The following is a 27,511-nucleotide window of genomic DNA, read 5'->3' as shown; positions in this document are numbered from 1 at the left end:
GCTTCATCTGCAGTCTGCATTTCTTGTTAAAAACACGAGGACAAGAGAGCTGTTTATAGGAGAAAAGCAAGCCGTGTTGAAGCTGAGAAAAGAGGTTAAATCTATTAGAGCCATTGCACAAGCAAAAGAAAGAAACCACTGGTATAGTAACAACCAGTTGAACAGGTCAGCCAAGAAAAACAACAGCAGTTGATGGCAGAAACATTTTGAGAACTGTGAAGAAGAACTTATAAACAACAGTCAGTAACATCACAAACAACCCTCCACGTTGCAGGGGGGAAGGCATTGCAATCCACCATAAGAGGAAGACTTCAATGGTAGAAATATTGAGTGAGCCACAAGATGCAAACCACTCATCAGCAACAAGAAATGGAAGGCCACAAAGAAATATATAAATGAGCCACAAAAGTTGTGTAATCAAGATTAACCTCCACCAAAGTGATGGAAGGCCAAAGTATGGAGAAAGCTCACGATCCAAAATATACAAACTCATTGGTCAAGCACAGTGGAGGTAGTGCGATGGTTTGGGTTTGTATGGCTGCTTCTGGAACAGACTCAGTAATCTTGATTGATGATGTAACTCATGATGGTAGCAGCAGAGTGAATTCAGAAGTTTACATTCTGTCCGCCAGTTTACAGAGAAATGCACTCAATCAAATTGGGAGGAACTTCATCATGCAGCAAGACAGCGATCCAAAACACACTGTCAACTCAACAAAGGAAAAGGTTTTAGACTGGCCAAGGCAATCATCAGATCTTAACCTAACTGAACAGCATTTCACCTTCTGAAAAGGACAAGGAAGGGAGAAACCCATGAAACAAGCAAGAAGTGAAAGAAGCTGCATTTCAGTGGGTTGCTGGCAGTTTATGCAAGCAAGGGATATGCAAGCAAATATTGTTTACTTTAAGATGATCTGTTCCAATACTTTTCACTTAAAAATTTGGGTGATCTATAACCATAGGTGCAAAGTTGTTCTTGATGTAAATATCAGGAAATGAAAGCTGACATTTTGTGTATATTTAAGAACTCAGGTCATGGTGTGTAGTGTCTCGTACCTCCTGCAGGAGGCTGAGCTTCTCCAGCTCCCACTGATGGTCCAGGATGAGGCTGTCACTGCGAGGCCTCCATCCAGCCAAATTCTCCTCCCCTCGCACATATGCCACAGATGTGTCTAACACCCGCCTACGTCTCCGCTGCATCCCTACAAAACGACACGGCTATTTAAGGAGACTATTTTTCTAGCTAATGCTTTCAGTCTCAGTCAATATATAAAATTTCTAATGGCAAAAATCATAAAAACTATGTTGTCCACAACATTAAGATGGATAATATGAGAGGACTGAGTGTAACTGGTTATGTTACAGACCAGAGCACCACAGATGGAGATACTCTAGATCTGGTGAGCCTCAGACTGCACTGGGTTTATAACCAACTGGTCGATGATTTTATTTGAAATTATGAGCATTTGTCCATTATGATTCACGAGAAAGAGTGAGCACCATTTACAAATACCTGACTCATTTCATGGTTTAGCCCACTTGCTATGGACTCATGAAAACCTTCTTATTTTTTCTAAAAAAGGTAGCAGTCAGGGCCCATGCAAAAATTATGCAATTAAAAAAATTAAATAATACTTAAGAAAAAGGCAGAAAAGCAACCGGTGTGGGACATAAAAGACATGCATATTCTACTGGTAGAGTTTTATTTTACTATGCACTGACTCTATGTAAACTTTAACCTGTGACTTCACAAGCCTCAATCTTGTGAGTCAGTAAAAAAAAGAAGGCAGTACTGTAGCATCTTTGGTCTGTTAAAAATGGAAGGTCTGTAATGTCACATCTGGTTTTGGCTGTGATATAGCTACCCTGGACTGCATTAACCATTACCCTCATCAGACTGCTACAAATCACCTGACCCTGTCACATGCCCTCAAGATTGCACTCACCTGTTTTGTGTTCTTCCTTTGATTAATGTCCCTATATATATATATATATATATATATGTCCTTAGTTTTCCCTGTGTAGTTACTTAGCTTCTGTGGTGTGTAGCAACTCGTGTGCTTGGTGCAATGGTCTTCTAGTTATTGTTTCACTCTTATTGTTTTGTCTTAAAAGCCCATTTGCATACATTTACACAATTATGTGCCTGGTAATTATCATATAGCAGCAGTATGTATAGAAATATATATAAAGACTTATAAAATGTTAGAAGAGAATGGAAGGCTGATGTTTTACCTGGGCTGCCTGCATCTGCCAGGTGACACAGACTGAGCTCATACACTCCAGTAATTCGGTTTCTACACAGATGAAGCAAAATATGCAAGAAATGGCACAAGTCAGAAGTCTGTTTGCAGTAAATGATTTAAAAAAAAACAATGTTTCTATGTATTTCCTGTAAGGCTTGTACTCTGTGCATGTGTGTGTGGGTTCTAACAGAATGAGGCAAGGTGTGTTTACCCTTCGGACGGCCTCAGGCTCCCGCTGCTGAACAGGTTCCTGATGGAGCGTGAGGCTGAGAGCTTCGCATCTCGGGAATAGAACACCATGCAGAAGTCTTTGGTTATTACTGTAGGCTGTGTGCAATTCTCCATCTAACAGAGATGGAAATCATTTTTAGACCACTTGTAAGCTGTTTTTAAAATCAATCTGACATGGCCCATGCAGGGTGAAAACTCTCTGTTAAACCACAACAGATGATACCTGCAATCTGAGATTTCAGTATTTAATTAAAAAAAAAAAAGTATGGCAAATCAAGATTGCTGCAGTAATTGTGGATATCCACTCATATAAATCATCTTATCATGAGCACAGGATAATATTACCTCCAGGTAAGCAGACAAAGTCATATAGATTTTCTCCCCATATGGAGTCACTCGGTTCAGCAGGAGTGAGTTGTGCATGGATGAATCCCAGGCAGCTTCAAAGCGGTAGAATGTCCTAGACATTGCATCGAGGGAGATTTAGCATTATCGTTGTTCCAGACAAAATGAATGGCTTTAATTAGTATCTAATCAAACATAACTTAAAAACAAATATTAACATGGCAGTAACTGAGGCACAACAAATATCAATCATTGCATGTGTTATTTACATTAATAAGCAGAGATCTTAAAGCATTATTTTAAGATGATTTCAAAAAGCCACCGATTACATGACATTAGCATTACAGGATATTAGCATGCCAAAATGAAAAATAATAACGATACACCAAACACTTAAGAGTCTTCCTAAAGAACACAATCACTAATATGATGAAGGATGACAAAATAATTATGGAAAGAAATGATAACAAGAACTGACGAGGTGGGTGGATGCGGGACAATTATACCTAGGATCAATTCCCAAGGAAATGCTTTGTGCGGTAGAGAAAAAAAAAAATCAACAAAATGATCAGAGGCAAAGGAAAAGCCATGGGCAAAGAGGCAAAGGGCATAAGCCAAGTTCTCATAACTGTCCCATAATGATGTGAAAAATGTAGTAATTCTCATTGAAAAACGCCTCCTTACACAAGTCGTAATCACAATAAAGACCTATATATTGCCTCATATCTCTTCCTAATGGTCATTACAATACAAATTATTGATGAAAAAACAGACCATCCCAAAACATAATTAAGCAACAGTTCAGAATTTACTGCTCTGCTAGAATTAGATCTGTCTGACGTTCATGAGAAAGTATGAGATGAAAGCAGGCTGGGTTGTGTCTCAAACAAAGACCTATTCCACCCTACTGATCTTCTACTCTGATAAATGTAAGCCTCAAACTTTCAGATAGGTTCATTTCTATTTCTGGCCTTGTTCCAAGTGTGCACTTATGGAGCTGGGAGAAATGTAGGCGAGGGTGAGTAGCTGTGAAGCCTAAAAACAGATCAGGGGATCAGATGGAAATGCTGGGTACACATTATTAGTCCATTTTCTTAGTTTGAAAAAGAGCTAAATTAATACTTTTGGTTGATTTGATATTTGATTTCATACTGTGTCAAATTAAATGAGCCAAAAATAATGTTCTTAAGGGGCGTAGGGGACTGAAGTCATAATGGAAAAATATCAAATATCAAAATATCACCTCAGCACAGAGAACACAGCACTGGTACTCAATATAAATCTACAAGAAAACTGTGCAAAATATATATGTATATATATTGCAACCACTGTTTATTTCTCTTGTTTTGTTTGTCTAGAACAAATTACACTTCTGCATCCCCACTGCTCTGTCCTTTAGTTCAGTTTAGTAACTCATCTACAAAAACATGCAACAAAACACATGGCATGTTTGGTTCACTTCCTGCAGTTGGATCAACTCAGAGCTGAATCTTCTTCTCACTGCAATCGAACTGCACCAGAGTTCACCTGGAATCTAACTGAGACTGCCTCACTCAGACACTCTTGAACCAGTTGCTTTGGTCCACACCTGAACATGAATGATCTCTACATGAGCCACACAGAGGGGGAAACACAGCAGGGTTTGATTCCAACTGACTGAATGCAGCACATGTGAAGTCACCCTTAGATGAGGAGTACTCTGGAACACAGCTGGAGTGAGGAGGACAGAGAGGTGTGAGGCAGTTTCACTGAGGAGTTGGTGTCATCCATGGGAGGACGAAGAGAGAGGAGAAAAAAGAGAGAAACTGGAGGGGACATCCTCCTCACCTGTTACACGGCTATATACTTTTGTGCTCCTTCACACTGGAGCTGTATCTCTTGTATCATACACACTTATTCATGCTCACCCCCATACACAGACTCACAGACCTTCAGCAACACCATCATCACACATACAAACAGGAGAGCCTGAAAGTCTGTGGGAATGAAAGAGCAACTTCACCCACACACAAAAGAACAGGCTTTACTCAGTGATTTTTTTTCTCCTCAATATTTTTCACTTCATCCTCTCCTATCAGGCCATCCAGCCTCTAAGTCATGCTCTTGGCAGGGTGTGCAAGGAACCCATCCTTTTTGGCTCCACATCTATCGAGGGCCTAAATGAGATTTGAGAATTGTTCAGTGCACAGGAGTGAGTTAGCTATGAAAGCGCTACCATTGAGGTAATGGTTTCATGGATTAGCTTTTAGTGCCCTGGCTCGGCAGGCCTCACTAACAGCCAGGTGCTGTAGTTTTCTGTTGTTGCTAGTATTTAAAGTCACCATTTGAAGTGTGTGACAGGGTGTAGGGGTATAAACGCTGCCTTCTGTGCTGTTGCCAGCGTCACATGTGTTTGATGAGAGTGCTATGGTACTTCTTATAAGCCCTGTTCGGCTTTTACTACCCACCTCCACCCATGCTGAGCACCATGCACTGGGCTTGGACTGAATTTGTTTTGTTCCATTTCCATGGTGCCTTGTTTATTTGCTAGCACTGAGGGCAGGACAGGTTGAAGTTTGTGGTGCTATTCAGTAAAGCAATAACATGAGCAGACAATCTCATTTATTCAACAATCTTCAGTTAAATGCTTTATCCTGGTCAGAGTCATGGTGAATCTGGAGCCTATCCTGGGAACACTGATTGTGAAATGGGAATACATTCTGGATGGTGATGGATTAAGTCTTTTGCGATGCCCTATGCACACACACACACACACACAAACACAACTATATCTAATTCAGTGTAACTAATCCATATTCTAGCATGTTTTGGGAGGGTAGAAGGACCCCAAAGGAAAACCATATGAGCAAGGGAATAGAGAATATAAGAGAATATATGAAACTCTGCAGTAGTAACCCTAGCTCAGGTGTGAACTGGGGTTTCCTGAAGTTGTACCACCATGCACCATGCTCAAGTTTAATACTGAAAGTTGCTTCAGATTATTTCACCCAGATAAGGTGGAAGGCATAACGGCAGCATGATGAAAACTTGCACAGCACTGCCCACTAGTGGTTGCTATATAAAAACAGAACCACAAAAAAGATGGAGATTTTGGTGCATACCGGAGTCTTGACCTTGCTTAGGATGACTTATTTTGTAAATTATAGATTAGCTTACACCATCAGGAACCAGAGTCAAGGATGACAACCTACATATGAGGCCACAAGTCATAAAAAGCCTGCAATGTGTGAGAACTGATTCTCAATCACTGCCCTCATAGCAGCACCCGTGTTTTACAGCACAGCTTTGACATTTGTGGTGGAAATCCATCAGTGCTGTGGTACAGGCTTAATTAAATCATAAATTGCTACCCAAGAGATGTGTTCTAGATGTTCCAGAACAGTAAATTTTACATGGGTGGATCTGTGAAGAAACAGTGACTCATTACTAAATGACAGATAATTTAAAAAAAAAACAGCTTTGAATAAAAATTGAATCCATGTTATGACCTCTTTTTAATAGTCTGTGTGTGGAGTGTTCATTTCTCACATAAAATCGAATCAGTGTTGTTTTGGTTAGATGTAGACACGCTTTCCGTAATACAACAGGATAAAAAAAATTCATCAAAATTAATCTCTACCACACCTCCTGCGAAGATCCAGGCATGATGCTGCACATACAAAGCAAAGCCATGCATTCCACAGCCAACTTAATGTCCCACAAAATACTGTAGCCATACATGTACACATAAACGTTTCCATAAGCTTAGAAAGAAAATGGGGAGGAACAGAAAGACAGAATCAACAAACGCTGGAGGATATAAAAAGCAGCAAGGGTGAAAAATGGAGAAACACAAAGTACAATGAAAAGATGTCAAGAGAGATTAAAAACTGTGTATAGATGAATCAGAGAATGAAAAGGATAAGGATTGGAAAAACAATATACCTAGGCATGTCCGAATCAAGAAACTGTCTGCAAAAACACAAAACAACATTCTGTTAGTGGAGTTGAGGGCAGATGTGTCTGAGCAAGCATCATCCATGATGTTACTGGTGAAGGTTTGCTGTAGACGCTTAACCGACTGTAAGGATACTGTTACAGCAGCCATCTTGATAATGGTTCACTGAACAGAACAGTACAGTCAGCACAACTGGCTAAGCCTCGGCATTAGTGTCTGGTTCTGTCTCCTGGGTTACTCCTCTGGCTGTGGTCAATGAGATTATGCTTGATGTAAGGATTGTGGTTACACTGTAAGAGAGGTGGTCACGACCGCAAGGGAAAGGAACTGGGAGATTAAGTCTGTCAAACAGAGAGGAGTCGTTTTAAGGGCGTACTTACTAAAAGGCATAGGGATGTACATATTTATATCACAGTGCTACTTTATTCTTAAATCCTATTGATTAGAAAGCATTTTTCGTTCTATAAGAGGACAGCTCTGACAAGAATTCAATCACAGGTTTATGCTAATCTGCTTGTTCTAATAAATTATCATTCCTATAGTAACAGCTAATTTACAGGGATTTACATGCTACTCATAATATAATCTAAATGTATCTAAATATCTGAACATAATCTAATAATGAACATGTTTAAATATGTGTTATTTAAAAAAAAAAGTTCTCGAGATGAAGTTTTCTGTAAATAGACAATGCTCTGTAATGGTGAATAATTTTTCCTCCATGGTTGAGTCTTCTGGATTTTTACAGAGAGGAGTTTCTCTGTAATATCAAAAAAAAAAAAAAAAACTGCTATTACTTTAAAAAGAGAGAAAGAAGGGAGGATGCACATGGGACTGATAATTGTCTTGCAGATGGTGAAAGGTATAGCATATACACTTATAAAATAAAATTCCTTAATTTAAACATTCCTTGGACAATAGCTGTAGTATAAAAAGGAACATGCTGTTATAGAAAAATAATCACTTCATGTCAAGCCCCATCATACCGCTCTGACTGATTTGATTTCCTATAATAAATTCCTTACCTATAGGAATGAATAAATTTGGTTAAAGAAATATCCAAAATCTCACAGCATGTAATGTTGTGCAATGTCAGTGTATGTTACGGTTTATGTGATGCTGCTGTAAGTAATGGTACACTGAAATCTAATGATATAATATGCATTTTACTCTGACATGAAACGTAATCACATCAACTGGACTGCTCATCATGCTATGAGTTACACTAAGATCAATAAAACTAGATCAAGAGGTGGTTTTTCCCAGGTGTGAGGATTAATTCATCCAGGGATTTTTTTGTGTGTGTTAGTGATGTTGGATTGTTAGTACTGAATGAAATACACACTTAACTTCTACAGGAATCAAAAAAAAAGAAAGAAATTAAATTAAAGTGTTGCATGCAGATCACAACAATGCAATGGTTATCAATAGAGATGCCTGGCTCTCTATCTTCAGAGTGCTCAGTGTTAGTAGTGACTGAGTGGTGGAGAGGAAATGGTGCAGAATGGATAGAGGTAATGGATGAATGGACAGATGGAAATGGACACAAAGTCACACAGCCAGCAAGGAGGTGAACTAGAGACCCTTCACCGTATTTTATAATCCATTCGGGATTTAAGGATTAACAGGCAGTAAAGAGTTGATTTTTTTGTTTGTTTGTTTCTTCCTTATCAAAATGTGCTAAGAAATGAGAGAACCCCATTCTGGATAGAAATAATTATATGAGGAACAAAATGATAGCACATTATTTGAATGGTATGTCCAAGCATTCACATTCAAGCATTGTGTGAATCTAATTTATAAATAAATAAGGTATTATTAATATTTCTAAACCTGTTAGATTACTAGATTTTATAGGTTATTGTGGTGGGAGTGAGGGTGTGGTCAAGCTACTGGTTGTGAAACAGGATAGGGGTCAGGGTGAAAGAGTCTACAGTGTCTACAGTGACTTCATGAAAGTCCATTTGTTTACAATATGTTCTTATGCTTATGAAGGTAGTATAAAGGTCCTGTGTTGGTACCCTCTAAATAAAGTGGTAGCGACATAAGCATCAGGAACAGGTGTCCATGTTCTGTGTCCAATGCTTCCTAACCCATAATCCTCTGGGTCCCATCTTGCAATAGGCTCTAACAAATGTTTGATGAAACAGCGGCAACAGCCTTTCTGTAACCCCATATTTGACATTATGTGGGCTTTGAGAAAGGTGTGTGTGTTTTCATATTGGAAATGCTGAAATCCTAATGGATCTCTGTAAAAGTCTCACAGGCTGGGCAAGACAGCTCCCGCTGCCAGACACCTTTGCCATGCAGAGGAACATAAAAGTCAATACATCTTTCCTCTCCAACAAAAGTTAGCACTATGGCTCTATGTGCGATTCTGAAGTGCTCCCCCGAGTCAGGCCTTTAAGAGGTCTTTGAAACATAACTAGCACTGCATCATTTCTAGCTGGCAAAAAAATACCTTCACTTTTGAAGTGATCACTTTTAGGTTTTGCAGTGCTCTGCTTGTCAGCACCCTGGCTGCTTATCTGAGATTAGGTGCCAAGGCAAAACTGACAGGAAATAAAGAACTCTATAATGACTAGCTTGTCGTGAAATAAAAACTGAAGTATTGAAGGTCTGCTGCTTTTTCTGGTTTATCGGTGCTTCCGTGTCAGTTCTGTGTATTCAGATTGTCAGAAAGAATAAGGTTAAATCAATGTTCAGGGAATGCTACAACCCATTTACATACAGTTTACACAGATACATAGACTGACATAGACTTTAAGACCTGTGAACGGGTGTGTGAAGTGATGTGGATGCACCTCCTTCGAAGGCTGAATAAAATGACTTAGATTATGGTCAATAAGTCATTTTGAGAAAACAGCCCATAAACATAATGCCAACAATCAACAGAATCCCAGGAAAAAAAAGGCATCTTTTGTACAGCAAGGCTCATTATGTAATCTAAGGAGATGTCTATACACGATCTGCATAGGACTTTAGGAAATAAGCTTTACAAGAATGCATAATATGGAGAGATAAAAAATAAATAAATAAACACTGGAACTAGAACCATTAAACTTGGCTAGAAGTGAAAAGGTCAAATAAAATTGCTCCTTTTTACCTATTCTGGAAATAAAAATGTTAAAATGTCTCTTGTTTATGAGCAAAAGGCAAAACGGCATTTAAACACAATTATTAATTCAGATTATTTTTCAAAATCTCTTGATATTATGATTCAAAAAACCTGCCTGTCATCTGGAGATGGCTGGATGTATCCAGCAGACAAGATGTTAAGGGACAGAATATTGGGGTCAATGATGGTCTCATCTGCTTCTGGTGTGTTTCGTATGCGGCCTGGAATACAAACAGATGCTTAAGTGCTCTGCATTCTACTGCTAAACTGTCACCTTTACTTTTTTGGGAAATTTGGGAAAGATAAGAAGTTAACTCACCTACAACCAGCTCTCGAACCTCTTTCCAATGAATGTCACCCCCTGTCTCGTGCACTATAGTCACTGTCACTCTTCTTTGAATCCCCTGTGGGAACAAAGATTCATCCAAGTTTAGCCAGTATGCTTTAAGACACAGGTGTTGTGTGTATGTAAGAAGTGATCTGAATCAGTATGAGAATCAGACCTGGTGCAACAGGAAAGTGCCATGACAGGGCATTCCACCTCTGTGGTCAACTACAGCAGGGATGTAGCTATGAAAGAGAAGAACATTTTTAAATAAGGTTGTGTGTAAATAGTTTTACAAGACAAACTGTAAAAAGTCTGGATCAGAGTTACAAAATTTCAGTAACACTGATTTTCTTCCTCCTGACGCGTGTATGTTAATAAATACCAATGATCTGTAAATTATCTAAGTTCACAGAGAGCTGAAAATGATAAAATGAGGATTGGACAATGAAAGAGGCATGGTATGTGCTAATTCTTCCGGTAAAGCAACTGTTGCATGTGATTAGCTTACACAAAAACACATCACCCCTAATTAATATGAATTTGGCTAATTAATATTGTTCATGAAAAAAAGTTTCAAAAAGAATTTTTTTACTCATATAATCAAATTTGGAGTTTATATTCAGTTTCTCCTCCATGAGTGTGCTAACAGCAAAGAGTGAAAGCAAGCTAAGCGCTGAGAAATAAATCGATTGTGGCATCAGTATGGCTGCTACTATTGTTTTTAGTTGGGTAATCTATTTTTGTAGAATAATTATTTAGCAGTAATCCTACAGTATGCAAATATATTTGGGAAACTGAAAAACCCAATGTTTGGGTGCTGAGCTAGCTATGAGCTCTCTGTACACTTCTTTTACATGTTGCTAGTGTCATCAGCCTTGTTGCTTTAGTGCAAAACAAATGTAGCAGACTTCTTTACATTAAGGGAAAGAGAAAGGATGTAAAATGTATTTTTTTGGCTAAACTGCGATTTTATGATGATTCATTTTAGCCATCTTTCATAATGCTCTACATAACAATGAGTATGCTCTTCTCTTATTTAGCTTATTCTCATCGACTCACAAACGTGAAATAGATCAAGATATTAGACAAACTCACTCTCCATTGGCTTCCAGCTCACAGATCTCAAAGAATACCATTAAGTCGTATTTGCAGTGGCAGGGCCCGGCTGTGGGTCGTGTGAGGGTCGTCAGCTTAGTAGCAGGTACTGAAAGAGAAAAAAAGTGTATATCATTTTTAGGGGAGTCTATTTGAGTGTGTAAGGGAATTTATTCACTCACAAGCTGGAAAAGAGGAATCTGTTTAAGAGAAGAATGAGAAAGGAGAGAAATATAAAAATGTAATTGGAAGTAATGAGGCCAAGAGGTAAGATATAGTCAGAAAAGGGATACAATGAGAGCCAAGTGTCCAGAGGAAGGGCAAATCCTGTGTCTGAATGATTGAACAGTCATCTGAATAACAGTGATCCTTTCACATCTGCAGTTTTTGAAATATTCAGTGTCTGAACGTGTATTTTTAGTTTTTTTGTATAAAAAAAATATACAATAAAATTTGATCATTAGGAAAGATATTTCCTAAACTTTATTTGATGTAAGTAAATGTTTTGATCATTATTATATTTGATGAAGAAAATAAACAGCAAATGTTAACGGACAACTGTAGCAACAAATCCACATTCACCCCAAATGTGACACATCTCACATGCAGCACAGGTTCAATAAAGGACACAATATTAAGCCACAAGTGTGTGGAAGAGTCGGTATTTCTAATTAATATGAGGGAGAGAGAAAGAGTTGGACAAACACACCAGTTATTTACAGACCTGAGGAAACGCCATGTAGCAAACTGCTCTCTCATTCATGCAGTTATTTGTTCATCAACATTTTGCGTTTACTCTTTAGCATTACCAGTATATGAATGTGGAATTGGCCATTTTTGTCAGTTTCATTCTTTTCAGATATAATGAAAGAATAACTCTAGATATGACTATTATACAATTCAAGATGATGTCAATTTAAGTACTGGGGAATTTTTTTAGGAAACTATAATGTTTTACTACACAATATATATGAATTCTGTACAAAGACTTTGTTCCAGACTAAATCTGCTGGTAGGAGACTGGTTGGAAAAGGTGTTTTTGGGCCACTTTCATGTAAACCTCAAAAAGAAGCCCTGTATATTCTCATTCATGTTGCTTTCATCTAATGAGAAATGTTTTTGATTCATATTTAAGTTCTTTTGAGAAATATAATAGGATGAAAAATCAAATGAAACAAACGATTCTCTCAGATTCTCTGTAAAATCTCTTGGACATCATTGCATCTCTGTTTTATATCAGCAACTCAGTATTACTAAAGTTCAAATGAAGTAACTATAGCACAAAAAATATTCTGTGATTATGCCGTGAATCACTGTTGCTGCATTCGATTAGATGAGAGCCTTTGTTTCAGGGAATTTCTCAGACCTTGTACAAACATGACCGTTACAAACCCGGCTTCTGAGCTTTAATTACTGAACAGATAGAGAGAGGTGGGGCTGTCAGCTGGGCTTGCCCCTCCCCCTCTAGAAGAAAGGAAGCTGCGACCCCCGCTGCATTGAGGGCATGCCCTGAGAGGGAGTCCACCAAAGCCCCGTTGAATACGTCGGGCACCAGGAAACGAATCAGCTCCAGGGTCTTCTCACGATCTGATGGGGCATCGCTGTCTGCAGCTGAATTCCCACCCCGAATGACACACAACTGATGTGACATGGACCCCAAAGCAACAAAAGTGACATACAAAGCAACACAACTACTGCCAAAATGCTAAAGCTGTAAAGCTAATGTATTATAATGACGACAATGACAACATAGCAAAAAAACAAAAACAAACCCAAGCTGTGGAGTGTATAACATTTAAATATAACATACATATTATTAATGAGACTCTGATGGCTGCTCTCACCTGGTTTAGATAGAGGCATGACTCTTGGGAACTGTCTTCTGCATGGACGTAATGGGCTAATGAGAGAGACAGACACTTTAGATTGACATGCAATAAGAATCGACGGCAAGACAAACAAGATATAATGACATGAATTAATAACCTGATTAGGTCCTTGCACAGTGGAGGGAACGGCTGTTTCTGATAGTGACCAAACACTTCAAATACGATAGGCTGGGTCTTTATGTACTCCACAAAAGACTTTGTGACCTCTACTGCAATCTGAAGATCCAAATAGACAATGATGTCCTTTTTTCTGCAAAATATGTGATGGTAAATTAAATGCTTAAAAAAGTTTTCTGTTGAGGAGTCTTACATTTTGCACATGATAGAAGCCCAGTGGTGGACCACGTCCAGTGTTTTTCAGTGGCTCTGTGGAAAACGCCTCATCATGCCGGTGAATAAAACTGAAAACAGAGGTGATAAAAAACCAACACATCTTTAATGAAACGTATTCTTTTAGAAACCCATATACTTTCAGTAATCACTATTACGACACTTGACCATTAAAGAGTGTGAATATTGTGGCTATGTTTAAGAGAAGGGACATACTTAAACTGGCAGAAGATGTCTGCATACTCAGCAGAGATGCTAGACGCTTGAAGCACAGTGACTCTGAATGTAAAGAGCTCTCCAATCTTCAGGTGGTCCAAAGCACCATCCAGAACACCATCTTTCAAGGTGCTGTCATCTTCTGGGTCAGCTAAGAAGACATAAAAACAGATAACACACTTAGATACAGTACTATGTAAAAATAACAGATTTGAGAAAGCAGTGTAAAGCCCACATATTAAACCAAACTAGCCAGTTTCTTATGTTTTATTATAATTTTATCAGTTTTACCTCAAAACAAACCAAAGCACTATAGTAAGTACAGAAGGAAAGCTAGATCTTAGTGCAACTTATTAACTTACTTGCTCTCAAATCCTAATGGGAGTCTAAATAAGAGCTTTATTAGGAACAATTGGATGGTTGAGCCTATAGATAAAAGATTCACAGGGCTAGTACTAATAAATGTTTGATGCACCTTTTTGGCCCATTATATTTATATTCTTTCATTAAAAAATGTATTTTCTAACAATTATTCAATTTACATAAAATAATACCTGTTCCTCGGTTAGATTTTCAAATTTGAAAGTATTTAAATTACATTTAACTCTACAGCTGCTTGCCTACTTCATTTGTTACCTGCACATGTGTTGTTGTTGACCTCATCAGCAGATGGCACCATCTCTGCATTCTGTCCTTCGCCCTCCACAATCCGAAGCTCCTCCTGGGAAAGTCCAGTGCGGGAGAGACCGGCTGGGCAGGACTCGGACTGGAACTGAGAGAGAGAGAGAGAGAGAGAGAGGGAGAGAGAGAGAGAGAGAGAGAAGCTTTTTTATATATATTCTCCTAAACACATCTGAAATTATAACACATAATTATTTGTATTATAATACAATCCAACACACACACTATCTTTTATAATAATGTATTGTTATTCAACCAAAAGAAGTAGTAAATGGGCTAGGTCACAACCTATAGGTCTGTTCCTTCTTGGATAACCCTTTGACATATAATCAGTTATTCATGGTCTCTGGATATAAGATAGCATGCATTTCCTGTGGGTTTTAAAATAAATAATATTTAATAATAAATAATTTTTAATTTAAGATCAGCTTCTCCACTTAAAGTATCAAATTCTCTAAATGCCTAAATATAGTTTCAAACCAAACCCCTAAATCTGACTATTCTAAGATCAGACATTAATTGCAGTGGTTACTCACTTCATTGAGAATAGTTTTACCTTCTCAAACTGCTGGTCCTCAAAGGAGATCTTGGCTGTTCCGGACTGCCTCACACCTGAGCCATAATCAGGTGCCTCCTCATCAGCTGGAGGAAAAACCAGAGAGCCTTCACTTCACTTCTTCATGAAGTCACACATGCCCTGTCCTTTAGATTGACCAACCCCAGGGCTACATAACGTATCATTCACTAATGTTGGCTCATAGTTGGCACAAAATCTCTAGAGAGACAATAGTGCTATACCATCTGATTATTCTGTCTCGATTGGTTTTAAACCTGGGGTAACTAAAAATCTACTATATCATTTTTTAAATCAAAATTTAGGGTCCCAATCTTACCTGATATCGCCTGCACTGCAACACGCAGGAAACCCTTGACCTCTCCCTTTTCACTGACAATGGCTACTCGATGTACCAGGGGCACAGGATACAGCAGATTGCTCAGATACACAAAGGCCCTGAAGGAGAGGAGAGTCATGAGATGAGGGGGTAAACAAGAAATGCACTTTGTGGCAGGAGACTGACATTTTGATTCAATGGACAAACACAACACAGAGCTGCAAAGCAACCAAACAAGCAGGGACTGCTGTGGCCCTTGTCATGACTGCCCCTCAGTGGAAATCTTAAACCAACTGCTCAACTGTCTGCAAGAAGCATGTGTGCATTTTTAGAGGTTTAAATCCTTTGGTGGGTTTAAGGAGCATGGGCAAGGAATACCACTAAGCTCTTCATAGCATACTGGTCAGAATAGACATGAATGGACTAAGAACTAATCTGGAAGTGAAAATCATTAAGTCTCCTGCATAAAGATCTCTGAATCAGTGCAAAAACCAGACCAAAATCCAAGGCATATCAACAACAGTAAATTAATAATTAAAAGGTATAGTCTTAACAAGGAACATGTGCTGCAAACATTTTGATGCTCTTTGATTCGTGTCAATCTTTAATGTTATATATTCAAGGTCACATCTAGATAAACGCATTTAAAAAATACCACCATGGTTAAATACATTATATTTTACATTCAAAACTACACTACAAATTTTTTTTGGCCTATGTATGGTCAGAACTGAGTTTCCAATCATCCCATGGAGGGTAGACATTTAAGGGAAAAGGAGTGGTCATCAAAGGCAAGATTGGTGAGGTGCAAACAAGGCATGCTCTGAACTAAAAGGAATGATCAGCGAAAGCAAAAAGGCATGCTCTGGCTCTGGACAAATAGAAAAGTCAAAAAAAAAAAAAAGATTGACGCAAAGATTAAGAAAGCAAATTAAAAAATACCAAGCGTTACTTAGTTGACACAAACACTGCCAGCCCTTAGATTAGTGTGACATCTAGAGAGGAACAAGAAGAAGCAATACTCTCACTTTCACAGATGTGTGACGTGACAAGTGCAGCTGACCTCAAAAACGAAAAGAAATGAGCGTGAGCCAATCCAGTAATCCAAGGTCTCTGTGTCCAACCTCACAAAAAGTGCGAATTGAAATAAATGCTGTGGCATGCCTTGAAGAGACAGCTGTTCTAGAAACCAGCTCTTTCATCTCGAGATATGGGAGACATCCTGAATTACGGCCATATTACAGAAAGTAGTTATCAAGTGACCGGATGTATTATTTGATCTCATTCGTCAAAAATCCATGCCATGTATAGGAAAATCTGAGCTTGTTTGCTTATCTGTTATCTGATATATCTATGCAAGAGATTAAAATTGACTGGCAAAAATGGACTTATTAAGGATCATTAGGTGCTGCAGCAGAACTTAGCATGAAGCACTTAATTCATCCAGAGCAATTCCATGCATGGCTGATATTTGAGGTTTAACAATGTATTATAAACACAATATTAGCCGAGAAAAGATTTATCCCAGATTTATCAGAAATCTGTTCAAGAGGGATGCCCAGGCTATGCATTCATATACTGTAGTTTAGATGAAAGTCAGAATGCATGAAAATGAGAGAAGACAGGTTTAAAGCCCCATAAATGTCTACCAAATTCAAGGTGAAAAAAGATGTTGATGATACTCATACAGTTTCAGCCTACTGTGGATCTGTATAGCTAATATTATTATAATATGCTCATTCTATAACATTAATATATTATTCTGTTCCTGTGAGATGATGTCCTGCCTGACTTGGTTAAGGAAGATCTTTTCCAAGCTGATTAAGCACCAGCTAAATATAAAAATCTGGCTGTCACATACCACCAGTGCAATCTACTACTGTGATTATAATTTACAAACAATTATATGTGCTGTTATTTGCATTCACGGGTCACTTTAACTGGAACTACTATAGACCTGCACATTGCACATGCAGTCATCAAATCATATGGCATCATCAGGATGCATAAAATCTTGCAGATACAGATCAAGAGCATCAAACATCAGAATGAAGAAAAAAGTGTGATCTCTGTGATTTTTATCAAGGCAAAGATGTTGGGACCAGATTGGTTGGAACCTGGTTTGAGTATTTGAGAATCTGCTGGAATTTCTCCTGGGATTTGTCTCTAATGTTTACACAGAATGGTGTGAAAAACTTTGTTGATTACAGATCAGAGAAGAATGAACAGGCTGATCTAAGCTGACAGGAGGCCTATAGTAACTCAAATACACAACTCTTTATAAGCACATTAAAGCAAGAGCATGCAGAAAACATAGACCTTGAACTAGACAATTGAGGATGCAAAAACGACCAGATTATTTGTTTCTAGACCTCAATTGTCTCATATTCTTAAATATCTTGTCTTAGAAAGCCTTCGATTCCTGTTCATGGCTAATAAGGGTGGAATCTGAAGCGGTGATCTGCTGTTGTAGCACATACAACTCATGGTTTGATGTTTCATGAATGCTGACATGCTTTCCTGCTGAGGAAAATGTGGTTGTAAAAAGTGATTATTTTCTTCCTAGCAGCCATTTTCTGTCTCTGGTCTCCCTCAATAAGGCGTTTCCAGCCACATAACTGTCACTTACTCAGTGTTTTTGTTTTTGTCCATCTATCTGTGTAAACTCTAGAGTATCAACAGTTTCTGAAATACTCAAACCAGCCCGTCTGTTACCAACAACTGTGTCACGATCATACGCACAGAGATCACACTTTTTCTTCATTTTGATGTTTGATATGAACACTAACTGAAGCTCTTGACCTGTATCTGCATGATTCTGTGTATTGTGCTACTGCCACATATTTGACTGATAGGATAGCTGCATGGATGTGCAGGTGGATGCTGTTATGGAAAAAATCTGGTGGTTTAATACATTACCACCCTAAAGCTGATCATTTTCCAGTTACAGCATGTGTTTTATTTCTCTTATACAACAGCATACCACTTATACCACTATTATCTGAGACGTAGAAAATTAGTCAACACTAATTTACATTTCACTGTGGTATAATGTTCTTTACTCGGTTGTGTATGTTTTATAATCGTCAGTTTGCATGCACAGGTTATGTTGAGTATCTGCACAAGAAAACAGATGTCCTGTGTCTCAGTTTGAAAGAGCTAGTTTCCTTTCCCAGCATGCTCCTGAAACCTCACCAACCTTCCCACTACACTGAACAAAGGAGCACGCTCATAAAATGGGTCCTCCGCCTCGTCAGAGTTTCTGCAAAGCCCCTTCTCGTCTTCCTTATAAACGTCATCATCTTCATCGCCAAACTCAGAACACAGGTCATCCGACAAGAGCTCATCTGTGATGTCCTCCAGCTCTGCCCCGAGCCCCCCGCAGCGCCGTGACTGGATGAGTTCGGTAGGTTCAGTGGTCTCGGTGGGGTCAGAGTGGGTCGGGGAGGCGATGGGGTCTTTCGCTTGCTCACTAAGGCATGAGGTGAATAGGAGGTTGCTGGTGTAGCCAAAGACATGGGAGCCCAGTTAGTATAGTAACCCTGTTAGTTAGTGTTCACGTAAGGGTTACCTGATGCAGTTGCTCGGTTTTCGAGTAGCCTTTAATCTATTTCATTCTTAAAGGGTTACCAACAGCACGCCTTGCAGAACAGCATTGTTTTACCTTCCACTAAGTGAGATTTTCTCAGTAAAAAGAGCTAAGGGTTAACATTTTAACCCCTTAAACTCAGAAGCTGTTGGCAGATCCAGACTTGCATTCTGTACTCTTATATCTACATACTTTGCTCATTAGGCTACTAAATAATTTCAAGAAAGAAATATATGTTATAATGAATAACTAAATGTAATAACAGTTGAAGGAGTGAGATAATATTGAAAAGAAATCTTAATAGCTTTCATCAGTTTTTGTATAGTATACTGCTGAAAGTGCTAATAGCCTGAATGGGCTCAAATACTCTTTATAATAAAACACATTCTGAACTGTAAAGAGCATTATTATCATTTTATCACTGGCCATGATGATATAATGATAATGCAAGCGTCTATAAGGATCATTGAACTTACAATATTTCCATACATGTTGCATATCTATAATAATTTTAAGGGGAACTTGTTTGTTAAATATATTCTATATTTATGGATCTAAATTGATGCAGGAGCAATTTCTGCTGCTGCATGAGGACAGTGTTTCTCAAAATTCCTGGGGGCTCCAAGCTGTACATTTCTGTGCTCTTCCTCAACACACAGCTAATTTATGTTTTTCACAAGAAGATCAATGTCACAGCAGGAAAGAACACAGAGATGTGTGGTGCATGCCTAGGACTGGGGCTGAAATATACATATGCTACATGCTTTACAGACACATCTGCACCATGTAACCACTCACCTCCCAACTAGGCGGAACCAAGGGAAACGGTCGTAGAAAGGGTCTCCTCCCGTCAGCACACTGTCACACTCCTCTGTGGCACCACTGGGAACCTCTGCAGCTCGGTCATACATCTCTCTCATCAGGTCCAAACGCTGCCTGCAGGGGGCATCATTACATAAATTATCATTTCTTCAAATTCAACATCTGATAATATGCCACTTTCTGTTACAATAATCTTGGAATTGATTTTAACTTTTACAAAAATACATGGTAGAATTTGAAGAAACGTGATGAAAATAAAAGAAAATGGTATTTCCTTTTTAAAAATCTGTTTAAAATATTCTGCAGCTTTTCTTCCCAACACCATGATTTAATAAAAAATTATAATATGGCACTGTATATTACTAATATATATTCTATTCTTATTGCACCTCCACTATACAGTTCTGTCTAAATGCTGGGGGCAGGAAATATCACATTAAGCATTAAAAATTACCCTAAATTAACCTAAAAATTCAGTACTTCTTCCACAAAACAGCTAAACATAACAACAAAAATATAATGCTCATAAAATTTACTACAGTATAGTCATGGTCATAGTGATGTGAAATTTATAGCACATACCTGAGCTTCTCCAGTGTCCAGTAATGTGTAGCTCCATTTTTCTGGTCCTGCACCTCCACAGCAACTATGGTGCGGGGAAATGGGCTTTTCTCACGCTCTTTATTCACATCAGAAGGCAGTAGGTCAGGAGGAAGCGGAGAGTACAGCGTGTCGGTCAGCAACACAAACTGAAACTGCACCTGTGAGCAGACGTCACAATATTTATGCAAATCTTCTGAACAAATTATTATAAAGAACTGAGAGCATGTGCCATAAATGTAATACATATACAACACTGATGAAGCTCCAATATTCAGTTTAAATTCCTTCTATTAGACCAGATGATTAAAGAGCTTGTTACCATTTTTGTTAAACTCTCATTTCTGTGAAAGCCTACTCGAGTATCCATGTATCATTAAGCCATTTATATGCTGCATTACTTCTTTCAAGAAGGAGCTGATGTTTTTATATACCTTCACCATAGCTACTTTAAACATATTATTATCATCAACCACATATGACTAAAGATAAAGCTCCCACCTTCTTTTTGAGCTCCACACTAATGGCATTGGCCTCTTTGAGGAAGATAGCATTGCCCCAGAGAAGGTCTCTAAGAGAGGTAAACTGGTAACATCTCCACTTTCTGAAAGCCCACATCGCCAACTCAGTCTCTCTCTCAGTCCATTGCACTGTGCATAATAAAGTGGACAGAAATGACAAACATGAAATACATATCTAACATAAATATATAACATAATTATGATTCTACATGCAACTAGGTATTAAGCAAACAATTAAAAAAAATATTGACTATTTAGTTTTATATAGTCACAGCAAAACAATGATACAGACCACAACAAAGCTTGAAGTGTGTACAGTAATTGTCTACAATATATTTGTATGTGGTAGCATTAAGAACTCCCTTTACTGGAACTAAGAGGCCCAAATCTCCCAGCATGACAATGCACAATAATCCATAAAGCAGTGATGTGCCATGGTTGAAGTGGAAGAAGTGGCCTGCACAGAATCCTGACTTCAACACCATAGAAAACACCTTTCTGATGAACTGGAACAGACTGCACCCCAGACTTCCTCACTCAATATCAGTGTCTGATTACACTAATGCTCTTGTGGCTTAATGCTCACAAATCCCCACAGCCACGATACAAAATCTACTGGAAAGCCTTTCCAGATGACTGGCGGTTATTATAACAGCAAAAAAGGGATTACTTCTGGAATGGGATGTTTAAGAAAAACATACTGTATGGGTGAGATTGGTCAGGTGTCCATAGGCTATTGGCCATACAGTGTAAAAATGTATGTGAATCTTGACTAAAAATTTAGGATAGACCCCACCTTCCTCCTCAGGTTCATCGTCTTCCTCTGCTGCTTCAGGATAGTAACGATCAACCTGCTTTTGCAGGGCTTCCAACTTGCTCTCATAATCCTGCAAAAGAAGTAGATATTTACACTCTGTGTGTGTGTGTGTGTGTTAATTCCATGTATTTTTAATTACAGATTTTCCTTTAGGTTTGAGCTGAATTTGAAGGGCATCTTTATGTCTTTATCAATATTAAATTTCAGTAAAATATCTTTCTCACTAGTCTCTGCTGCTCAAGAAGATTATTGGCCTCCTCCCTCTCTTTGCGGTACTGGTCCTCCAGCTCCTGAAGTCTAACCACACAGGAAAAGATACACAGATGCTGCATTAATAATTAAAAATGTCTCCTTCACTGTTACCCCACCTCCTTCTTACTGTCTCTTACCTTTGGTCCATCTCCTGTTTCATGTCGATGCCCTGTTTCTCTAGCAGTTCTCTCTGAGCAAAGGCCCAGTCCACAGGCTCAGCCGGAGTCTCGGCACATGGAGTCCTCTCGCGCTCCTGTCTTGCCTGCTCTGGGTGGTTGAAGCGGAACACATGGCTCTTTCCCATGATGATGCGGTTCCCTGAAATGCCAAACCATGAAAGGTAATAAAAAGGAAACAACCTGTGGTGAAAGGCAATATATAAATTAAATAACCTTGATTATTCACTTGTTGAACTGTGCTACCTTTTGTTGAAATTGAAATCGAGTATATCAGCTTTCTGTAATCTCACGTCACATAATGACAATGCATATCACATGTCAAATACGTGTAATTTATGTCTTAATCTTGTTAGGGTGTGTCTGTGTCAAATCCATTTCATTTCACAATTCTGTAAAGTATAAATGACATTTAACCTAAGAGGTGAAATGGTTTTAGGAAATCGACTTCCTCTCGAGACATTTTAACTTTAATGTCATTTCCTAGTTATATAGCTGAACTAAGCAGATTAAAAGGTACAAAGAAATCACTTTAGTTAATTTAAATAACCCCAAACAGACGGTTTCTGTTGCATGAATTTTTTAAATTAAACAAAGGTTAAGGAAATACAGCATGGAGACTCACCTGATCTAAGGACAGTAGGCTCTGTCACTTTCTTCCCGTTGACATAGGTCTCAGCTCCTTCACACGGCTCCAGAATGACTGTTGGTAAAAGCAGAGTTATCCTATAATATACATTCTCTTTTACAAGCAAAAACATATTTTGTTGCCCAAGGAAGTATAGCATAACATATTTGGGTTTTTGGTTCTTTAGTTGAAATGAGAATATGGATTGTTAGTTTTTTACATGCATGTGCCACATAAGCAGTCAAAAACCAACAATGACATTAGAGTTCCCCTTATTGCTCCTAGTGTCCAGCAATAGATATGTTAGTATAGTGTTTTCATAAAGCAAATGTATATAACATATCTTAATTTGGAAATTATGCTGTTTTATCCATAAATTACAAATACATACAAATTAGAGACTTAGATAGCTGATGATATCATGGGGCTACTTGGTTGCCATATTGATCCTCCATCTCCATAAAGAAAAAAAAAAGATTTATATTAAAAATATGTTTATCCAACAACAAAACAAAAATATTTTGCTGGTAAGTCTTCATGTAATAGCCTAATTCCATTCTATGAAAATTATGGGAGCAACTGGCATCCTTAGTGGGTCCTTAAATAAGTTATCTTACCAGCAAATATATCAGCAAACAACAGTGGCTTGAAAGAGTCAACTAATTATGTGGGGTTTATTGGCTATATCTTTACAGTATATTTTCAGTTAATCTTTCAGGTGATCCATTACATCAATTCATTAGTGACTACATAAATGTTGCTGCACATATTACAGTTTTCAATAATTCTGTCTTGGACTAGCTTATTAACAGATAAAGAGAAAAGATTCCCTTTAATTCCGTTGGTTAATGTTATATGCAGACACGACAGCATTTAATGGCAGTAATACCTATCTCAATGGCATGTGCAATAGACATAAAGTATGTAAACTATTATTAGTTTGAGTGCATGCATAAGCATTGTTCACCTTCTCCCATAGGTCCTGCGCTGCTAGTGAAAATGCAGTGCTCATCTTTTATGAAGTGCCCACTGAGGACAATGTCCTGCCTTGTCATTGCATCCTCTCTTCCTACCCTGAGCAAACAAAAAATGTCAGAGTACAGATACAGTATTGTAGAGGATTACAGTCGAATATCAAGGCATTCAGACAGCATGTGTCAGTTAACACATGAATAATGTTGCAAAATTTGGGAGAAAATCATGAACATGGCACCAACCTGGTGATTCCATCTTTAATGTAGTAAAGGAGACACTCGGACATCAAAGGATCTTCATTCAAGTTCACCAGATGAGGAGTCTAAAACATTACACAAAAACATATTATTATTATTACTATTATTATTATTAGTAGTAGTAGTAGTAGTAGTAGTAGTAGTAGTACAGTAGTAATTATAATAATAATGATAATATTAACAATAATAATAATAACACCTTATAAGGACTTTATTAATGAATCCTTTAACATACAACTATATTATCCTAAATTTTAAGGAGGAAAAGGGGACTCTTTCAGTCAGTAGCCAGTAGTACAACACCCTTAACAACCAGTGCTGGGTGATTTGTAAAAAAACATAATTAAAGTAAAATAATACTTCCAGACAATATTTACTTGTATATTACTAAAAGTGTCCATAATCTACCCAATAGCTGTCACTGCAATTGAGGAAATATCAACTGTTGTGTTTGGTTTGTGTGTTACACCAGATCTCCGATTCCGACTACTATCGCTTCAGGCTTTCTCATTAGGCATAAATGTTAGGGATAAATAGTAACTTTATCATTTTTATTCTATGTTTCAATACTTCTGTAAAGCTGCTTTGAGACAATGTCCATTGTTAAAAGCGCTATACAAATAAATCGAATTAAAAAACTTTTGAAATTGAAATCTTGTCAACTAATCTAAGTATTAATAGCAGACAGTTATGGAACTATTAGCTGAGCATATGACTAGCTAGATAGCTGAGGTCAGGACAGCTGGTGAAAATCTACAAATGCTTAAATAAACATGCACTGCAAGATGCAACACAACAAATCTTTAAAGGTAGACATGCGTAACTACATGATTGTTTTATTAAAGTGAAATATTAAAATTGAGAAGTACCCTCAATAAAAATAATCATATACAGATACAGATAATGATATTTTGAATTATTACATATCAAAATGATTAGCTTCTCAGTAAAGAAGCTTGTAAGGTTTTGTCTTTTCTTCTTCTTGGCTCAAAAAATTAAAGAAATTCAGAGGCTTTCCCAAAGAATTTGTGAAGTAATCACAATTTGGACACATGATTTACATACAAGATTTTCCCTCAGTAAAAACCCAACACTGTAAACAACACACAGGAAAAGTTGCATGCAGAGACATTCAACCCCAGAAATAACCAAGTAATTTAGAGAAATCACACAAGACTACATTTAGACTAAGATCTCAGAGTTCTTTTAAACTATTACATCACCATACCATTAATATATTAACATAAATGTTGTTCTAAATTTTAATAAACATACAAGCATCTAAATGTAGTGCAATAGTGCAGTAAGGAAAGTGGAACACTAGCTATAGTTTCAGTAGAAATGATAGTTTCACTCAGGAGTCAATCACAGGCTTTCCATAGCACTCTATGACCAACCTCATTGGGGGAGAACAAGCCAACAGAGTCTATAAAGACGGCCTGAGGTTTTCTCTTTTCTGCTGGCTTCAAAAGGATGAATGGGAATGCAATCATTTGGTGACTCCATTGTCGAAATCAATAACTTGCTGTGTTTTAGTGAATATCCATATATGTATCTTATTAAAGCATGCCATTGATGTGTCATGTGACACTTTATACCTTTTTGGGTGAAAAGACACCGACAGTGCCTCCATCTTCCCTCATGGCTACACCCATCTCAGCAAGTAGGGCCTCTCTGTAAAAACAGTAAGCAGTTGTTTCACAATACCTCACACACAATAGAGAACAATGTAAATCTGCTTGCAAGCTTGAACTAGCGACTCTGCTGTGAATGGACTCGCATAGATACTATAAAGACTATATTTCCCTTATCCCGCATCATATAAGACTCACCAATGCTTCAGTGGATAATTTCAACAGGATATAGTAGATTTGTACCTTAGAACTACTCCTATTATCATAAAACAGTTTTTGCTCATCTTGACACACTTCCAGTATATTATACTGATGTAGAAGAGCAATGATTTCTAATCACACAATCTGGTGTCACTCAGTAGGGATGGATTCTTTTTTTGATTATGGCTCCTCTCAAGATTTCTGTTCATTTTAGGATGTTTTGCCTTGCAATTATAACTGGCTTGATTTCTGTAACATGCTACATCAATTAAATTGAATAGCAAACAGATGATGCCATTTGAAGAACTGACCTGTCCATCCTGATAGCCTCGGTACGTCGAAGCTTCTCCTCCCATGTTTCATTGAGCTCGGCAATGATTTTTTCTGTTTCCTATTGGTTGGTATAATGAGAGAATTAAATAGACATACTGGTTAATTTTTTGTTATGCATGGGGTAGCACTTCAGTGTTAAATGTGATATATAATTGAGGGTATAATGAGATAACTATCAGTACTATCAGTACTTAAAACTGAATTTATTTTCCAGTCTTAATTTGTAATTCTACATGAGTATGTACAGGTATGTTGTATTCATTGAGTCACCTTGAGCCGTTCAATGGCCTCTTCACTCCCAGGGCTGAACATGATGCGGTCATGCAGACTGCTAATGGATCCAGCCCGACTGGACAGGGCGGAAAGAGAGGGAGAGGGACTCATCCCTGTCATGGCATTGGTCACTGCGGAGAGATCACCCCTTTCATTGACAGCTTGGCCAGTATTGTTATTGTTCTTGCAATCAGAAAAGTCTGTGGGGGGAGGGGGGTTACCAGGTGGGGTGGGGGAGAGCGAGGGATGGGGGGGATCAGAGAGATATGGAGAAGCAGGCAGAAAAGGGAAAGTCCAGAGAAGGAAAAGTAGAAAAAGAGGACAGAGAGAAATATATATCGCTTAAAACGAATCTATCCAAATACAAAATGGCCGGTACAAGTGAGCAGAGGAACCAGAATGTAACACCAGAAGAGGGAAACAGACAGGTTCAACAGTCACAGCCCCCAAAGAAGAAAAAGCAGCACAAGCATAAAGCAGCAAAATGTCCACCTGCTGTGACAAGTGTAGTGTGACCTATTAAGCTTCAGCCAAAGCACTGCAATTATGACACCATTCCATATTCCCTCAGTAAGTATAATCCCTTTCTGTGCATGTTATTCCAGTCATGTAGCTATATTTCCGGTTCCCTTACAGTAAGCCTCATATACTCCAACAATACCCTTCCTAGATGTGCTACATCTTCTAATACAGGGTTCATGTTGCTTCTAAAAGCTAGCGGCTGTCATTAGGCACTCCACTAGCTCTAATAAAATCCTCATTACTAGCTCCATTACGCTCTGAATAAAATCCATATCCAACACAAGAGCGGAAGCGGTTGCATTAGAGCTGTGAACCAGCATTTATGTAGCTCATGTGTGAGAAACATTGTCTCATCCCCAGCTTTCAATCCTAAGGTGTTGAGTACCATGTGCAATAAACCCCCCATTAACATACTGAATAATTACTGCATGTTATTGCACGTTATCTTACGTTCTATTAGTGTGACGGCTGAATATAATAGAGTAAATCTGAGGATACTGTCTGAGTGACCTGCTGCATAATAAGGGCTCTTGGCTCTCACGGTGCTGCTATGGAAACAAGGAGCGAGCATTCTGTCAGTTATTAAGGAGCGCAGTTACACC

General features: G+C 38.2%; 1 protein-coding gene across 27 annotated transcripts in view; it reads right to left on the bottom strand.

Annotated features, from left to right (window-relative positions):
* The window catches only part of kif1aa (kinesin family member 1Aa), a 57,627-nt gene that overhangs the window by 3,491 nt on the left and 26,625 nt on the right, over positions 1-27,511 (bottom strand). For 2 of the 27 annotated variants that reach the window (XM_058403337.1, XM_058403342.1), the window contains 30 exons: positions 26,385-26,587; positions 26,093-26,172; positions 25,545-25,620; positions 23,932-24,011; positions 23,682-23,788; positions 22,712-22,789; positions 22,048-22,228; positions 21,883-21,955; positions 21,638-21,728; positions 20,822-20,970; positions 20,303-20,481; positions 19,697-19,834; positions 18,509-18,808; positions 15,310-15,428; positions 14,973-15,079; positions 14,372-14,507; positions 13,736-13,886; positions 13,500-13,590; positions 13,287-13,405; positions 13,145-13,200; positions 12,693-12,911; positions 11,301-11,409; positions 10,381-10,447; positions 10,197-10,281; positions 9,989-10,098; positions 6,747-6,769; positions 2,823-2,937; positions 2,458-2,591; positions 2,236-2,297; positions 1,057-1,202 (listed from right to left, as the gene is read on the bottom strand). In XM_058403337.1, coding sequence (XP_058259320.1) covers positions 1,057-1,202; positions 2,236-2,297; positions 2,458-2,591; positions 2,823-2,937; positions 6,747-6,769; positions 9,989-10,098; positions 10,197-10,281; positions 10,381-10,447; positions 11,301-11,409; positions 12,693-12,911; positions 13,145-13,200; positions 13,287-13,405; positions 13,500-13,590; positions 13,736-13,886; positions 14,372-14,507; positions 14,973-15,079; positions 15,310-15,428; positions 18,509-18,808; positions 19,697-19,834; positions 20,303-20,481; positions 20,822-20,970; positions 21,638-21,728; positions 21,883-21,955; positions 22,048-22,228; positions 22,712-22,789; positions 23,682-23,788; positions 23,932-24,011; positions 25,545-25,620; positions 26,093-26,172; positions 26,385-26,587 — 3,584 coding nt within the window. Of the gene's footprint in view, positions 1-1,056; positions 1,203-2,235; positions 2,298-2,457; positions 2,592-2,822; positions 2,938-3,328; positions 3,353-6,746; positions 6,770-9,988; positions 10,099-10,196; positions 10,282-10,380; positions 10,448-11,300; positions 11,410-12,692; positions 12,912-13,144; positions 13,201-13,286; positions 13,406-13,499; positions 13,591-13,735; positions 13,887-14,371; positions 14,508-14,972; positions 15,080-15,309; positions 15,429-18,508; positions 18,809-19,696; positions 19,835-20,302; positions 20,482-20,821; positions 20,971-21,637; positions 21,729-21,882; positions 21,956-22,047; positions 22,229-22,711; positions 22,790-23,681; positions 23,789-23,931; positions 24,012-25,544; positions 25,621-26,092; positions 26,173-26,384; positions 26,588-27,511 lie in introns of all 27 variants that reach the window. The other 25 variants (XM_058403343.1, XM_058403344.1, XM_058403348.1 and 22 more) reach the window with 19 other exon arrangements.

The sequence above is a fragment of the Hemibagrus wyckioides genome, linkage group LG11 (genome assembly GCF_019097595.1).
Source record: "Hemibagrus wyckioides isolate EC202008001 linkage group LG11, SWU_Hwy_1.0, whole genome shotgun sequence".
In the NCBI taxonomy this organism is placed as follows: domain Eukaryota; kingdom Metazoa; phylum Chordata; class Actinopteri; order Siluriformes; family Bagridae; genus Hemibagrus; species Hemibagrus wyckioides.
The sequence above is the reverse complement of the archived record's forward strand: the minus strand, read 5'-3'. Positions and strand labels throughout refer to the sequence as shown.